The sequence below is a fragment of the Lutjanus erythropterus genome, chromosome 4 (assembly GCF_056507025.1).
Source record: "Lutjanus erythropterus isolate fLutEry1 chromosome 4, fLutEry1.hap2, whole genome shotgun sequence".
Taxonomy (NCBI): Eukaryota; Metazoa; Chordata; class Actinopteri; order Lutjaniformes; family Lutjanidae; genus Lutjanus; species Lutjanus erythropterus.
Window position 1 is genome coordinate 10,627,726 of NC_139320.1, and position 15,755 is coordinate 10,643,480.

Here is a 15,755-nt window from a genome sequence, read left to right on the forward strand (position 1 = left end):
AGCGGAGGAGGGAGGGCCCTGCAGCCGCAGCTCTGTAGCAGAAACCCCGTAGTGCAGCACAACAGCGCCATTCGGTAATTGCAACAGTATCCAAAATGGCAGGAGCTGATGGAGACGACTCTCTCTACCCTATCGCCGTTCTCATTGATGAACTGCGAAATGAGGATGTTCAGGTAGTAACAGTAGTTTCGACTTTGATCGCCATGTTAATCGTTCAGTAAAATGAAGCTATTTAACGTATTTTTCTCGGTCGGGCACCTGATTACAGCTAGCTAACTAGCATCATGCTAGTTAACGTTCCCGGTCAAGGCCTATCAGGAATTTTCTGCCGGGCGCACCCTCCCTTGCCAATCTAACGCTAGCTGGTGTGCTATCATGATTTACGGTGTTCATTGTTGATCTAGAATAACGGTTAATTTCAGTTGGTGTAACAACGGAAATGTAAAGGTAACAAAATCAATTGAGTAAGACAAGCTAACCAGGTCATTGGTTTAGCCGCTAGCGCTAGCTAACATCGGATCGGTAGTGGCAAGCAGTATGCTAGCTAATTGACTGTCGTTAAAGTTAGCAATCACAACAGCAGGGCGTTCAAGGCCGCAGTGGGCAAAGCTCACTGTTGTTAGCCTATTTAGTTCTTGTCAATGAATATAAACCTAGAATTTCGATTCTGCTGTCTCAGTGTTAGTCAATCGCAGTTTGACATGGCTGTTAAATTTAGCTGCCCACTTAATGCGAAGACGCCGACTGTAGACAAGATAGTAACAGAAGTACTTAGCTGGGTAACGTTATGGCGAGGTTTACAGTCACTCATTTACATTGGTTATTAAATGTGCTTACACTCTACACTGAACTTCCCACTGACATGTCCATTTTGTGTACAGTTGCGGCTGAACAGCATCAAGAAGCTGTCCACTATTGCTTTGGCCCTTGGAGTTGAGAGGACTCGCACTGAACTACTTCCTTTCCTCACAGGTAGTAAAGTCAGTCATCTCACCTGATGTTTGACTCAGCAGCCACGACCTCAGTTTTACTGTCAGAAATTTGTTACATGGGTAAATGCTGAATATGTTGAACTTTAAACCATGCCATAGTGGTGTAATAACTGACTCTTATGGTCACATTTTCCTACATCATCCCTTAGACACCATCTATGATGAAGATGAGGTACTCTTGGCCTTGGCTGAGCAGCTTGGCAATTTCACTATGTTGGTGGGAGGGCCAGAGTACGTCCACTGCCTCTTGGTAAGTCACAGGAGAGTTGATTTAAATAAGAGATGCATGTTAAATATTGGGACCAATAATGATACACACATTATTATTTATTATTCCAATAATTAAGTTGTAGCTGATAAATACCAGCCATAACATTTGATTTGATGCAGTGTCAAAGCATTTAATTAGAATTTTTAGGAAAGGTGCTCTACAAAAGTATATATATATGAAGATGTTTGATGTACTTTACCAGGGAAAGTAAACATTTGAAGAATCAGAAGTGTTCTTTGTTTCTGGTGTAGTAGCAATGTTTCTTAGGTTTTGTTAGGTCAGCTATGAAATGTTCAATTACCCATTTTTGCTCACTTTGTCTTTCTTAACCAAAAGTGTGCCTAAACAGGTTATATGAACTTCTCTTTAAAATACAGAAATGTGAAATTATTGGTTATTGGTATCGGCTGAGCATATTATTTAGCTTTAATATGAATATAAGCTGATTAACGGACAGATCATCCCTTACTTTTAAGTTGAGACAACAACAGTTAGATCATCTGAGAAGTCCATGTTGTCAATACAGATTACTGCCATGTCATTGTAAGTAATATGATTCAAGAATATAGAAACCGTTTTTAATAGTTATTGGCTGATAAGAGAATTCAACAGCACAGAGGCATATGCTGTGAGGCAGGCTGTGACCCCTCAAACAGTGCTTGTTTTTTATGATTAATTTCTTCTTGATTTCTTCAGGGGATTTGCTGAATGATTAGAAAATAACCAAAAGGCCACTTTGTTTTCCAGATATTGGAATTTCTCACTTATTTTGTGAGGAAGCGAACAGTGAAAACCCTTGACTATTTGGATTTTATATGGACCTTATGGTCTTAATTTATTTCCCCTACATAGACCAATGCCAACCTTTATATCACCTAAGCCCAATATATTGGAACATTATCAATTAAGTGTGTAAAATATTTGCTATTGTTCAGTACCTTTGCATACATTTGAAGTAAAAACAAAATCATCCTAATGTCTAATTCTGTACATAAATTGTTGATTATACCCTTATCTAACCTTCCTTCCTTCTTGATACAAAGCCTCCTCTGGAGAGCCTTGCCACAGTGGAGGAGACAGTAGTCAGAGATAAAGCAGTGGAGTCCCTGCGGAAGATCTCTCAGGAGCATTCTCCAGTTGACCTGGAGGTCCATTTTGAGCCTTTGGTGAAGCGTCTGGCCAGTGGTGACTGGTTCACTTCTCGCACATCTGCCTGCGGATTGTTTAGTGTCTGTTATCCCCGTGTATCCAGCACTGTCAAGGCTGAGATCCGCCAGTAAGTAGCTTCTTAATGAGGGAAACGCTTCAAAATCCTTATTTGCACTTATGTATATCATGCACAGTATGGCATGAAGTATGTCAATTCATATAGACCAGACGTGCTTACGTTAGGCTTCTAAACAAGTTTTGTTCCACAGTCAGTTTTGTCTCACGGATAGCATTTTCATCGTTACTTCTAGGCATTTTCGCACCTTGTGCTCAGATGACACTCCTATGGTACGTCGTGCTGCAGCATCTAAACTGGGGGAGTTTGCCAAAGTCCTGGAGCTGGATTATGTAAAAAGTGACATAATTTCCCTCTTCACTGCTCTGGCCTCTGATGAGCAGGTATGAACACTTGTCTTCCTTCTTCTCGATCTCTTCTGTAAGTTTATTTGCCTGTTAAACTCAGGTATGACCAGGCTAATCCCATTACCTTTCTGTCAGGACTCAGTGCGGCTGCTTGCAGTGGAGGCTTGTGTCAGCATTGCCACTCTGCTGCCTCAGGAGGACCTGGAGACCCTGGTAATGCCAACTCTGCGCCAGGCCGCAGAAGACAAATCCTGGAGGGTCCGCTACATGGTGGCTGACAAGTTCTCTGAGGTTAGCAGACAGCTTCTTTTCTTCCCCCTTGCTGTTGTCCTTTTTTAATGTCTAGCTGACAGAAAATGACAGAAAGTCAGTTCATATTTAGAGCTGCCTTTAAGGTGTCTGGTTCTTAAGAACCATTTAGCTCAAGCGCTATTGATATCTGCTCATTTAAAACAAGGCTTAATGCCATGATTAATAGATTTCAGGGTGCACACACTCCAGCTGAGAGAGGAAATTATATTTTAAAGTGTGGGCACATTTTACTAACCAAGATAGGGTCAAAATACAATACAAATGTCTACAAGTTTGTGGCCAATATATCCTATTAAGGAAGTGGATGTGGAGTTTTCCCTGAAGTCAGTACAGGCATATCTGTGATTTTATGGTAAAATCTCTTCTTAGCTCATATGGCTCAGATCTGTTTTTTCATAACAATTTGAATAACACAAATTACATGGAATCTGATGTTTTCAATTTTGGCTTGGGCCACTTTTCATATGTTGTCCTTAATCAGAGAGAGACCTTTTTTTTTTTTTCCTTGTAGTGTGACCTCAGTGGAAACAAAGCCCTTGATATCCTGAAATTTTGGATGAAGTTTATTTCTGTGTCATTTACGTCACAATCTTGCCAGTCCTTGCTCTGACTGTGCATCCATGTACACCACTGTACAAAAGTAACAGCTATTACTCCACAAAAAGCCAGAATTAAAAACTTGGCTAATTTTCTTGTTGCCTGCTTATGAATTTGCTGGTTTTGACTGCTCATAAATGTATACATGAAACTATAAATGCTGACTTAACTAAAACCATGCTTACTTTTGATCAGCAGCATGCTGCATGTGAAGTTTTTTGCTATTTTTTATTTGCTGGTTATTTCAGGACCACGACCAGTTCACTCTGACTCTGGCTGTTTTACATTATTTTTTTAAGTGGGCAAATATCAAACAAAAAAACAATTCAGGTATGCACAAAAAATCCAAATTGAGCACTAAAGTTTGTAGTGTGAATGTGGCATTAGATGATGTTTGACATTTGCCAGAGCTGAAGAACCAGCAATCAGTCAAATTCTTCCTATTACTTAAATTTATGTGTGTTATGTGTTTCTGTTGCACATGTTCTTCTCAGTACGTTTATTGCTCAATGAAACACTCTTCTTGTACATGTGCTTTTGTGCATGTTAACAGTTTCTCTATTTTAATCAATAAAAACAGGGCACTCATTAGCAAAAGTGAGAACCCTAACTAAAACTGATATTTAACCTTTGTAAAACTTGCATGTAATGTAATTCAATGGTTTAGCAATGATGTGCTTGAAATTATACTTGTAGATTGCCACACACACCTGCACAAATATATTGGCCACTGCTGGTTGTTGGCTTGACAGTAGCCAATTGGAAAATATTAACACATCACCTATCCCTATTGTGAAGCTGTTGGCTTTGCATAATGACCTAACTCAATAAAACCCACGAGTCTTGTAGTTATTACTGACTAGCTTGCTAGCTAACAGGCATTATTTAAGACAGTTTATAAGTTGTTAAAAAGCTGTAATGTTTCAGTTGTGACAGAGTTTGAACTGGATTCAGTGGCATGATGGTACTTCACCATCATTCAATATAGTTGTTTTAAATTAAATTTAGACTTTCTAAAATGTTGAGGCATATGAATAATGGCTAAACTGTCCCACACATTCCTCTCAAGCAGTGTAAAGAAATTGGCTACAAAACATTTTGATTCAAAGTTTAACAGGTTTATGTGGGCATGCTGAACCTTTTTTGTCATAGCATTTCGATTTTTTTAAACTACTACTTCCAGGGTTTATTTTGGCACCAGCATATATTTTACAGTTTACAAAAAAAGAACACTGCAAGATCTTTGACACAGTAACCTACTTAATGTAGGAGTAGAGCATCCTTTACTGGGTTCCTCTTACTCAGAATGCTTAACCAGGCTGCTGTAATGCGTTCAGGAGTTTGCACGGGAAACTGTAAGTGGGTTAATAGCAGACTTTTCTGTGGGTGCTCATGCATCTTGTAGGAAAAAAACAAAAAAAACAAAAAAACAACACACACAGTGTTGTGTTTTGTTTTGTTTTTTTTAATTTATATCAGTTAAATTCAAAGAAATTGATGGGGTGAAAAAATAATGTTCCTCTGGTCATAGTTAATGTTGTACAGTATAGTTCTTATTCTTGATTCTCCACCAACGTTTGTCTTTTTTTTTTTTTTTTTTTTTTTATTAATTGGTATTTTCCTCACATGCTTGTTTGCATATTGACACGTTGATTTCTCTCTGAATGCAGCTCCAGAAAGCAGTTGGGCCAGAGATCACCAAGAATGATCTGGTCCCGGCCTTCCAGAATCTTCTCAAGGACTGTGAAGCTGAAGTTCGTGCTGCTGCAGCCAACAAAGTCAAAGGTCGGTACATAAAAACACATTAATTAATTAAAACCGTCATGCCTGAGGGAGACTTGTTGAATAAATTAATTGTGTAGGTTACACGTAACAACTTGTTTCAACTTCATGTCCTGTCTGGTCCATATTTTATTGACACTGTATTCGTCTTTCCATTAGAATTCTGTGAGAACCTCCCAGAGGACAGTCGTGAGCAAATCATCATGACTCACATTCTGCCCTGCGTCAAGGTAAAAAATAAACCTTTCTGTCTGCCACACTGTGATATTTCTCTGGTGCTGAATAAAAAAAACACTTTGATTTGCTTCAGGTTATTAAGCACGAAGAGGACTAGAGGCTTATCTTTTTATAGTCTTCCCCAAAGCGTTTCTACAGATGTGGTGTTGTGACATTTGCTTAAATGAAAACTGGGTTGTTTTTACAACCTGGGTCTTATTTTTGAAATGCTGACCATTATTCCATGGTATTGTGATAATGATAACATTTTATTTACCAGCTCAATTGTTAATATCTCAAACGTGGTGAACCACACCACAAAGATTATTTTCATTTTCCATGAATCTGTTATTTTCTCAATTAATGGATTAGTTGCTTGGTCTATAAATATGTCAGAAAATGGTGAAAAATTTGGATCAGTGTTTCCCAAAGTCCAAGGTAATGTCCTCAAATGTCTTGTTTTGTCCATAACACAAAAATATTCAGTTTACTGTCAAAGAGAAGTAAAAGATGCCAGAAAATATTCACATTTCATAACCTGTTTTAGACCAATTAAATGATTATCAGTAGAGTTGGCACTTTATTATTTGACAACTAATTGATTTATTGTAGCAGTCTAGCCTAGTATACATCTGTCAGTGTCATAGAAAAACAGTACACTTATAAACAAATGGGTGTAACCGCCTGTAAAGTTGAATGCACATTTACAACATGTAGTTTTGATTCATTTTTTAGCCTCAGTTTTCTTTTCCACCTGTGGTCACTGAGGATTTGATTTCCCAACATTTTCCCACAGGTTCTCCCCAGATTTCAGCAGTTCATGAGTAAAATGTTAAAACTGAAAATAAGAACTGGGTTTTTGACCTGAGTAAACCATGAACCCATTCAAACACACAGCATTCAGATATGTACACTAAAATGTGATAAGGTCTTCTGTGTGTACTGGTCATAACCAGACCATAAGATATCAGAAGATGCCCAATAACATGGGCCTTACCATCAATGGCTGTTAAGGGAGTATGTTTAGTAGAGCACTTATAAAAGATAGGAGGTAAGACATCCTGTGTCTGCTGGTGCAGATCAGATTTTGAACAGCAGGTGGCACTGTTGTATTTTTGTTCAACATGAAGTTCAGTTGTAGTGCCAGTGATTTAAAAACTTATATCATTGCCAGTTGTAATTATTTCTTTTTTAATTATGGCAGAGGCAGTACAGATATATTTACAGTGAAATGCATTGAATTTACGAACAGTTGTTTCTGAAAGGTGCAGATCAGTGTCACAAGTAATAATTCTGCTTATCCTATAAACATGTAAACAGTGGAACAAAGCTATACAGGTAGCAACAAAGCTGTGAAAACGTCATAATAGTTCAGAACAAATGACTCATGATACTTGCACATGACATACAGGCTCCCTTTACAGGATGAGTGATCTACTTAGATATTTTTGAACCTTTAATGTTGTTGGAACATACAACCACAGGACTTGGGCATGTCGAACACATGACTTTTTTCTTTTCTTTTTTTTCCATTTTTTTTTTATATAATCAGTAATAGGTCAAATGCAATTTCAGTGCCCCTTTTTTATATTATGCCATTTGTCTACATCATACTTGACCTTATTCTATGACAGTAGTTAACTGCAATGACTGTTTGTTTTCTGCACTAGTATTAAGTCCTTTTTGCTGTGTGTTTACAGAGAGGGAGGCTATAATCGACTTGTGTGCATTGTGTTGTGAATATGACCATACCAGTAGTCTTGATGTTTGTTTACGTACTTTCTGTCTCAACGATTTGTTTGTGCTGATCTCTGTGTCTCCAGGAACTTGTTTCAGACACCAACCAGCATGTGAAGTCAGCCCTGGCCTCGGTCATTATGGGCCTTTCAACCATCCTGGGCAAGGACAACACAATAGAGCACTTGCTGCCTCTCTTCCTGGCTCAGCTCAAGGACGAGGTAAAGGAAATGCGGACTTGTAATCCTGGCCCCCAATTTCTCTTTTCTTTTTTACACAGCTGGCTTTCGAACTCCTCAAGGCAGTGCTTAAGTTTTGTTACGTTCAAGGCAAAAGCTTCCTGTGAAGCATCTGAGTTTGACCAATTTATTTGGACTTTAGTGACCAGCACGACTGAGGTAAGGTAAATCCACTTAGCTACAGCCACTACATGTACCTGGATGCCACCTGGCTGGGTAGAAGGATGATTCATGCACTTGGCAGCCAGACTGAGACCTTACAATTAGAGGACTGAATTGCTGTCTAGAGGGAAACATAATGAAAAGTTGGTCACAGTGCAACTAAATGAGTTATTGCTTGATGCATTTTGATTGTATGTACAGGAGTAAATTTAGCTCTTTATTGGTTAAAGTAGGTTGAGAAAAGCCACAGTTCCAGCTGCACATGAAGCACAGAATGTTTTTTGTTAACAGGGCTTCATGGTATGGTAAAAATATAAATATACTATTCATTTATATCGTGATAAGAATTAGTGGGAATTATTTTTCGTTTTGCACCAATAATTTTCATATTCACTGAGGCAAAAATCTCAATCATAATATTGTGACATTGGTTGGGGTCTGTACCAAACAAACCTGTTTTTTACATCTGCAGAACAAAATTTGTAGGCCAGGTGATCCCTGCAACACAACAGTACTTTGTTATAATGCTGTTTGTGCTTTTGTGATTTGGAAATTACACTTATAACATTTTTGAATAAATTTGAATTAATTTTGCGGCCCGATTTGTAATGGAATTGAACACATCCTTTCATCAATCTGTCTGCTTTGCATTTCAGTTACTTTTGAGACCGTCAGTATTGGATGTACTTTTGAAGTGACTTGTTTCTGGAACTGTTAAAGTAAGACAAAGTAGAACGTTTTTTATGAGTTTATAAGTTACGATGGGCTGGGTTTTAGCTGATGACTGCACATTCTTCCTCAAACGTAACAGGATAGACTAGAACAATGATAGCCGAGTCACATGTTGTCCAATGAACGCATTTCCATTACATTATTTTGCATATTGAGATCAGACATGAGTTTGGCAGGTTACTCACAAAGGTATATAAATGTTTTGGATGGCTTGAGGCTGTAAGTTTTTCCACTGCTTTCCTTAGTCCTATTTAAAGATGGCCCCATTTCCTCAGTGCAAACACAAGACCAAGAGTGTCTAATTAGATTACAGTCCAAACTGACAGCTTTGACTTGCAAATTTCAATAATTCAAGGTGCATCTAGTGGAGGACAGTTTTAAATCAAGCATGATGGAGAATGTTCTTCAGACATGTCATTCAATGAAGAGCTGACTTGTTTTTCAAACTGTCATTGTGCCTTATTTGGCCACTACTCAGTTCCCAATTAACAAGCCTGACTGAGAGTGTCAAATCACTAACTGTTCCAGTTGTTAATATCCTGTCCAAATCAGAACTAAAGCAGATTTCCTTGTAAGGCTATTGGATATAAACCTGTGTTAAATTATTCTAGACAAAACTTACTTGGAAGACTGTCTTGTTTATATCAAGGAAAGTGGCTTGGCTTGGTCAGAGCCAAGAAATTTTCACTTTGGAGAAAGTAAACAGTGCTATAGCTGTTGAATATAAAGCTAAAAAAGTTTGAAGTGTATGAGATTAATATGATTTTCTAATAACCGAATGCTTTGTTGTGATGAGGGGGCATGCAGCCATAAGCTGAACTTGTCCATCTTAATTATTTTTCTGTCACAGTGCCCCGAGGTGCGTCTCAACATCATCTCCAACCTAGACTGTGTGAACGAGGTGATTGGCATCCGTCAGCTCTCCCAGTCACTGCTGCCGGCCATTGTGGAGCTGGCAGAGGATGCGAAGTGGAGGGTCCGGCTCGCCATCATAGAGTACATGCCCCTGTTGGCAGGACAGCTGGTGAGTCATGGAATCTAGGAACACAACTGAAACCCATATAAAATATGTTTCAAAGGTCTTTCTAATTAGTACCATGCATAGAATCAGAAATATTAGCAATGTTCAGACAAGCAGACTTTATCAGGCCTAACTGTAGACGTCCAGGAAAGTGCTCTAATTGCATGGTGTCCATGTTTTCCCAGGGAGTGGAATTCTTTGATGAGAAACTCAACACCCTTTGTATGGCCTGGCTTATTGACCACGGTAAGACACTCCTTATGGGTTGAAGTTTACAAGCAGTTGTGTGAGATTAGGGCTGTGGACTGAAATATTTTCACGATAAAATGTTTAACTTTGGTTGACATTGCTAATTTTTAATTAGTAATACTTGTTAGACTTGAAGAAAAACAAAACTGATGTGATGGTGAGCCGGTTTCCTCACCATCTGCATTTTCTCAATCCGTGCTGTTTCTGTTGTCACATGTTGATGGTGCAACTGAGCAAAACACTGGTTAAGTGATTGGGTGTTTGTGTCACTTGTTGCACATTGCTTTATGGAGGGATATGATGGGCTGTTTGTGAGCTTTTCATGGTGGTTTTTATTTAAGGCATTTAAGTTAAACTATTAAACAATGTGCTTTATTGATATTTAGTGTCTTTTGAAGATACATATCACTATTGTTGTTTTATTGCTCTATCAGGATGGATGCAGTATATCATGACACATGACACACTGGTTTAAGTGGTTGCTTAACCACGTGCTTACATGAGCAGCTTGTTTTGCAGATATTCTTTTATCCTATGAACCCAGATTCCAAGTTCCAAGTATTGGCCTTACTTTCTGGTTTTAGTCATCTTCTTACAACAACATAACCCCCCAGAATTTCCAAACCAACTTCCTGTTGAAGAATCCCTTCAGCAAGGTTACTTTAGTTGTCAGAACTACTGCACTTGACTTTGACTTTGATTTTCCTTATCTCTGTTTTATATATATCTATATCTATATATATGTATATGTATATGTATGTATATATATATATATATATATATATATATATATATATATATATATGTATGTGTGTGTGTGTGTGTGTGTGTGTATATATGTAAATGTGTAAGTGTGTGTGTGTGTATATATTCTTTTATTTTAATTTTTTTTCCACTGGAAATGAAATGCAAGACACTGTTAATATTGTATTATTATGAAAACACAGAGAGCCTGTGGTTGAAGGGAACGAATTGCTGCCATCATGTACAGGCTAATGGAGAGAAAATGCCTCTTATTCACAGCCCTCTAATTTTTCGTGCAGAATACTATATTTGTGAGTGGAGAAGTAGCCATGTGAAGGACAGCTACATCCTGTAGAACAGAGGTTTTGACAAGTTATCAGAATGTGTGTCACCAAGGAATAGTTGAGCTACACTGTTGCACTCTCATACTTTCTGTATGTGTTACTTAACCCACATAGTTTGACCTTGTTCTTGTAGGCCACAGCCTGTAATTCATGCTGTGTATTGATACTGTATTTAATGGAGTTAAAAATCACAGTTGGGTCGCTCAGCGGGTGAGTTTGTTTCTGAGCAGGATTGCCCCGGGCTCTTCTCTCTTCCGGTATTTGAATATGGGTGACTGTCTCACAGAACCGTTTAAACTGTGTACAGAGATGCACAACACGCCCTGCTCCATTTTATAACCTAGAACATTGTCTTTAGCATAAATTTTTCACTCTGTATATAGTGCTCTCCTCACATCGAGTTTTCCAATTAGAGAGACACATGCCCGCTATTGAGGACAAAGGGCCAGCTGGGTTACATCATTGGAATGCTGCTGGTGTGAGTTTCCGTACATATATGAGTGTGTGTGTGTGTGTGTGTGTGTGTGTGTGTGTGTGTGTGTGCGTGTGCGTGTGCGTGTGCGGCTGTGGCTGGGGTTAGGGCTGTGCCACCCTTACGTAAGCCCTTCGAAGACAGACAGGACTACAGAAATCAGCCCAGTCTTTTCCTCGCTGAATCTCTTACAAGGAGATCTTTCTTTATCATTATAACATTTCACATGACACACAAAGAGCATGGTTTCTGGTGTTTGATCATACTGATACTTTGAAAATTTCTCACAGTATTTTTTAAGTGTACTGAGGAAAGTCTAGCTGTAGTTTAAGAAATTATTATTATTGGTAATAAATAATGTAAGTATCATTCATCATCAGTTTTCCTCAAGGGGCTTGCCTGCCATTTATACTTCATATATCTGACAATGCACCTTTAAAAAAAATCTCAGATTTATTAGTTGTTGCAATAGGGAACCAAACTATGTACAAAACACAGTAAAATAACAACAAAAAAATAATGCACATTTCACAACTTAGAAGTAGCTTCTTGTTTAAACAAATATGATGTTGCATTTCAGTGATTCAAGGACATTTGCTATCATTCTACAACACAGGTTTGTACAAATATTAATAAATATTTTCCAACAGTCAAAGGGCTGTATTGAGAGACTTAAAGAGCCAGATTTGACCCACAGGCCTCCAGCTGAATAGGCTGGTTTTACAGCACACAACATCCACTATTCTTACACACCCTTGAGTCTAATAAGGTAAAACTACCCTTTAATGTTGAGGGAAAAAAATGGAAGAAACCTAAGGAGCAACAGAAAAGGGATCAGTTTTCTAGGACAGACAGACATGAGATGGATAGAATAGAATGGTGAATAGACCAATATAGCATAATCACAATATGGGCAATCAGGATGACAGAGTTACAGATTGTAAATTTGATGAATATGATCTGGTATGACATTGAGCATGGGAAGTGGCACACTAAAGCATACTATTCACACAAGATGTTGTTTCTGTGATTTTCTAGTGTATGCCATCCGTGAGGCAGCCACCTGTAATCTAATGAAGCTGGTGGAGAAGTTTGGAGCAGAGTGGGCTCAGAACACCATCGTGCCCAAAGTGCTGGGCATGGCCAACGACCCCAATTACCTCCACAGGATGACCACTCTATTTTGCATCAATGTAAGTCAACAACACCACATAATATAAGCTTACTTTCATGTTTAGGTCCCAAGAGTTGTTTTGAAGGGTTTCACGTCCCATTATTGGGACATATTTTTCTGTACTACTATCAGTTTCTGTCTAAAACAATATTAGTTCCTTTTTTAAAAACTTCTGTGAATGTTGTTGTTGCTGTTGTTAGTGACCACCTGTATTGTGTGTCTCAGGCTTTGTCAGAGGCATGTGGCCAGGACATCACCACTAAGCAGATGCTACCAGTGGTCCTCAAGATGTCCAATGACCAGGTGGCCAACGTACGTTTCAATGTGGCAAAGTCCCTTCAGAAGATCGGCCCTGTTCTTGACAGCAAGTAAGTTGTCTTTGTAAATTCAGCATTAGATGTTTTCTCTCCATATTGACAAAAATATGCCATAACACTAAAACAAAGAACCAACATTGACAAGGCTTTTAATCATTGTTGTCATCTGTCTCCATTCCAAAGTGCCCTTCAAACAGAAGTGAAGCCAGTGCTGGAGAAGCTGGCCACAGACACAGATATGGATGTCAAGTACTTTGCCCAGGAGGCTATCAGTGGTAAGCCTTTCTCTCCTCTTTTATCATTGTGTCCAAACTTTGACAGATATGAATCATATTTAACATGTGTTGCATGTGTTCAAAGCTTAATGTAGTAAAAGATTGTCATTTTCTCTTTTTCACACAGTTCTGGCCCTAGCATAAAACCAACCCGACATGGCTAAACCAGCCAACCACCCGAAACAACAACACAAACACTTTTACAAGATATTTATTGATGTGCAGGAACAACTGGTTAATGTATAGAGAAAGCTGTTAACAATTGTTTTTTCCTTTTCTTTTTTTTTTCCTTATGTTTACTGTCAAATGGTAGACCATGTCCAGGCATAGCACAGGCTTCGTCTTCGTTAACCTTCCTCTTTGCTGTAAATGGGTGCTTTATAACAAAGGCAAAGTGTGATGAATTTGCATTAAGTGGTGCATGCTGACTAATGTGCTACTGTACTAGCTAGGCATCGCTAAACAGATCCCCTCTCACATTCCTCCCTTTTACATCCTCGGCCACTGTTGTACTTTAGCCACAGTCATTGCAGCATACCACATGTCTATGTTTGCTACCTAGCACCTAGGGCCGCGCTCGCTCTCTTTGCTGCTGCACTTCTCTCCCAATGCGAGACGCAAACTTTGAGGAGCAGATGGTTCAACAAGCTGTTTATTTTGCTGAGCTTCCTCCCGAATCAGCCCTCTGATAGCTCTCTTTTCCCTGAGACACCAGCCTGGCTCTCCAGAGAAGTGATTGAAAGGTCTGAGCAGGTTTTTTTTTTCCACCAGACCAAACCTGCTGTGTCTCCTAAATGCTATACGGCATTGTTCTGTACAGAGCTTTGACAAAGAAATAATGGGGTGTCCATTTCTGCATGTAATCTGAACTCGCTCAAAGATTGCATGTACTAATCAATCTCAAATAGTGTCCTTTCCCAACTCTATCTGCCCATCTGCACTGTTTGTTCTCTGCAGCAACACATATTGAATTGGTCTAACAAATGAATTACCTCGGCCCACTGTAATGGGGACCAGCTCAGTCGTAAAGTGTTGCTCGTAATTATCCCTCCTCCAAGTCCTCTGTGATTTTGTTGATGTGCTAGGGTGGGAAGTTGTAGTCAGTTGTGATTTTCTGCAATATGTTCTCAGCATTGTTCTTAATCTTTGTGCCAATGACTTTGGTAAGCAGTGATGTTTTCTTTTAGTATGCCTGGGTAAACAGTTTTCACCGGTCCTGTTCCGTAAAGCGACAACATTGTTCTTTTCCTTAAGGGACACTTTATTCCTTAGACGTTAATGGGATGTTAAAACTAAATCGACAACAGCTGTCAGGGCCGTGGGGCTAACACAACCGTGGCACTCCTTGTGTCCTAGAGCCACCCAGTTTTCCTTTAAACCCATGCTAAGTCCTCCACTGTACGTGAGATTTAAAAAGCATACAGTCAGCAAACATGAAGAGCCACCTAATAATTCTGTGCTTAAAAATCTCTTCACGATGGAGAACAAGTGCATGCTTACAAAGAAAGTGGGATGGGGGACATGGAGCATGTGTATGTAAGGCTGCATAATGTTTTATTATGGGGTGGGAGCTGGGGTGGTTATGGGCGGGTTGAATAAATATATTGTCTGTGTTGATAAAAGAAACTTTTGTCCTTCCCTGAACTACTCCCGCTGTTCCCTTGTTCTTCTCCCCTCTGCTCTCATTTTGTTCTCTTGAATAAACCTTGATTGTTGATTGTCCTGTATCAATAAGACTGTGCTTTTATTTTTATTTTGAATTCTCTTCACAATTGGGATGCTGTACTACTGTATCTTGATCTGAATAAAGTAACACAAAGGAACTGGTGTAGCCTGCTTTTATAACTACTCTACACTCAAGGACATCCAGGCCTGTCACTGTGATTTCCAATATGCTATATTGTGACAAACATCAGGAACACGCATCAAAACAACCACTTTATTAGTCTATAATGAATTCACTAGTGAATTACAAGTGAAATATACAGAGCTTATAAACTGCAGCCACATTACATTATTGAGTCACAATAATATCAAATGAAAAAGGTTTTTCAACATTAAAGTACGGAGCCCCTCTGGTGACATTGGATGAAAAAAAATAAATAATACGTGGCCACGTATTAGCATCTCGTGGACACGAGATAGTAATGTGTGGCCACAAGATAGTTAATGCGCGGCCACGAGGTAGTTATTGTAGTCATCCCATGCAGACTGTTGGTTTTATTATGGACAAGTTTGATTTAATTTCATTTTATTTTAATATAGGAATGAATTACAATGACATACTTCAGTCACTTGTGGCAAGGCATGGAGTAATTCTTAGCGAGAGACTCGGAGCCCCTCTGGTGACATTGGATGAAAAAAAAAAATGCGTGGCCACGCATTATTTTTTTTTTCATCCAATGTCACCAGAGGGGCTCCGTATTAAAGGGATCAAAAATCAAAAATATATTCCCCTCACCTGTATGTGTGAGAGTTGCTGGCACTAAATGGCACTTGGCTTGTGGTGCTCAAAAACATACATGTGAAAAATAAACCAGTGTCTGC

At 38.9% G+C, this 15,755-nt stretch overlaps 1 protein-coding gene across 1 annotated transcript; it reads left to right on the top strand.

The window, feature by feature from the left end:
* Window positions 1–14: 14 nt before the first annotated feature.
* On the top strand, window positions 15–15,031 carry ppp2r1bb (protein phosphatase 2, regulatory subunit A, beta b). The gene is made up of 15 exons (XM_084716941.1): window positions 15–173; window positions 882–972; window positions 1,142–1,242; window positions 2,307–2,539; window positions 2,724–2,871; window positions 2,971–3,126; window positions 5,415–5,529; window positions 5,686–5,756; window positions 7,566–7,700; window positions 9,463–9,636; window positions 9,819–9,879; window positions 12,481–12,635; window positions 12,842–12,984; window positions 13,117–13,208; window positions 13,336–15,031. The coding sequence occupies exons 1-15, from the start codon at window positions 96–98 to the stop codon at window positions 13,350–13,352; spliced, it is 1,770 nt and encodes a 589-aa protein (XP_084573067.1). The 5' UTR covers window positions 15–95; the 3' UTR covers window positions 13,353–15,031.
* The last annotated feature ends 724 nt before the right edge of the window (window positions 15,032–15,755 follow it).

Coding starts and splice junctions, on each gene's coding strand:
- ppp2r1bb (XM_084716941.1), top strand. CDS start 96: ATGGCAGGAGCTGATGGAGACGACTCTCTCTACCCTATCGCCGTTCTC. Junction 3,127..5,414: donor TGGCTGACAAGTTCTCTGAG/GTTAGCAGACAG, acceptor CTCTGAATGCAG/CTCCAGAAAGCAGTTGGGCC. Junction 5,530..5,685: donor TGCAGCCAACAAAGTCAAAG/GTCGGTACATAA, acceptor TCTTTCCATTAG/AATTCTGTGAGAACCTCCCA.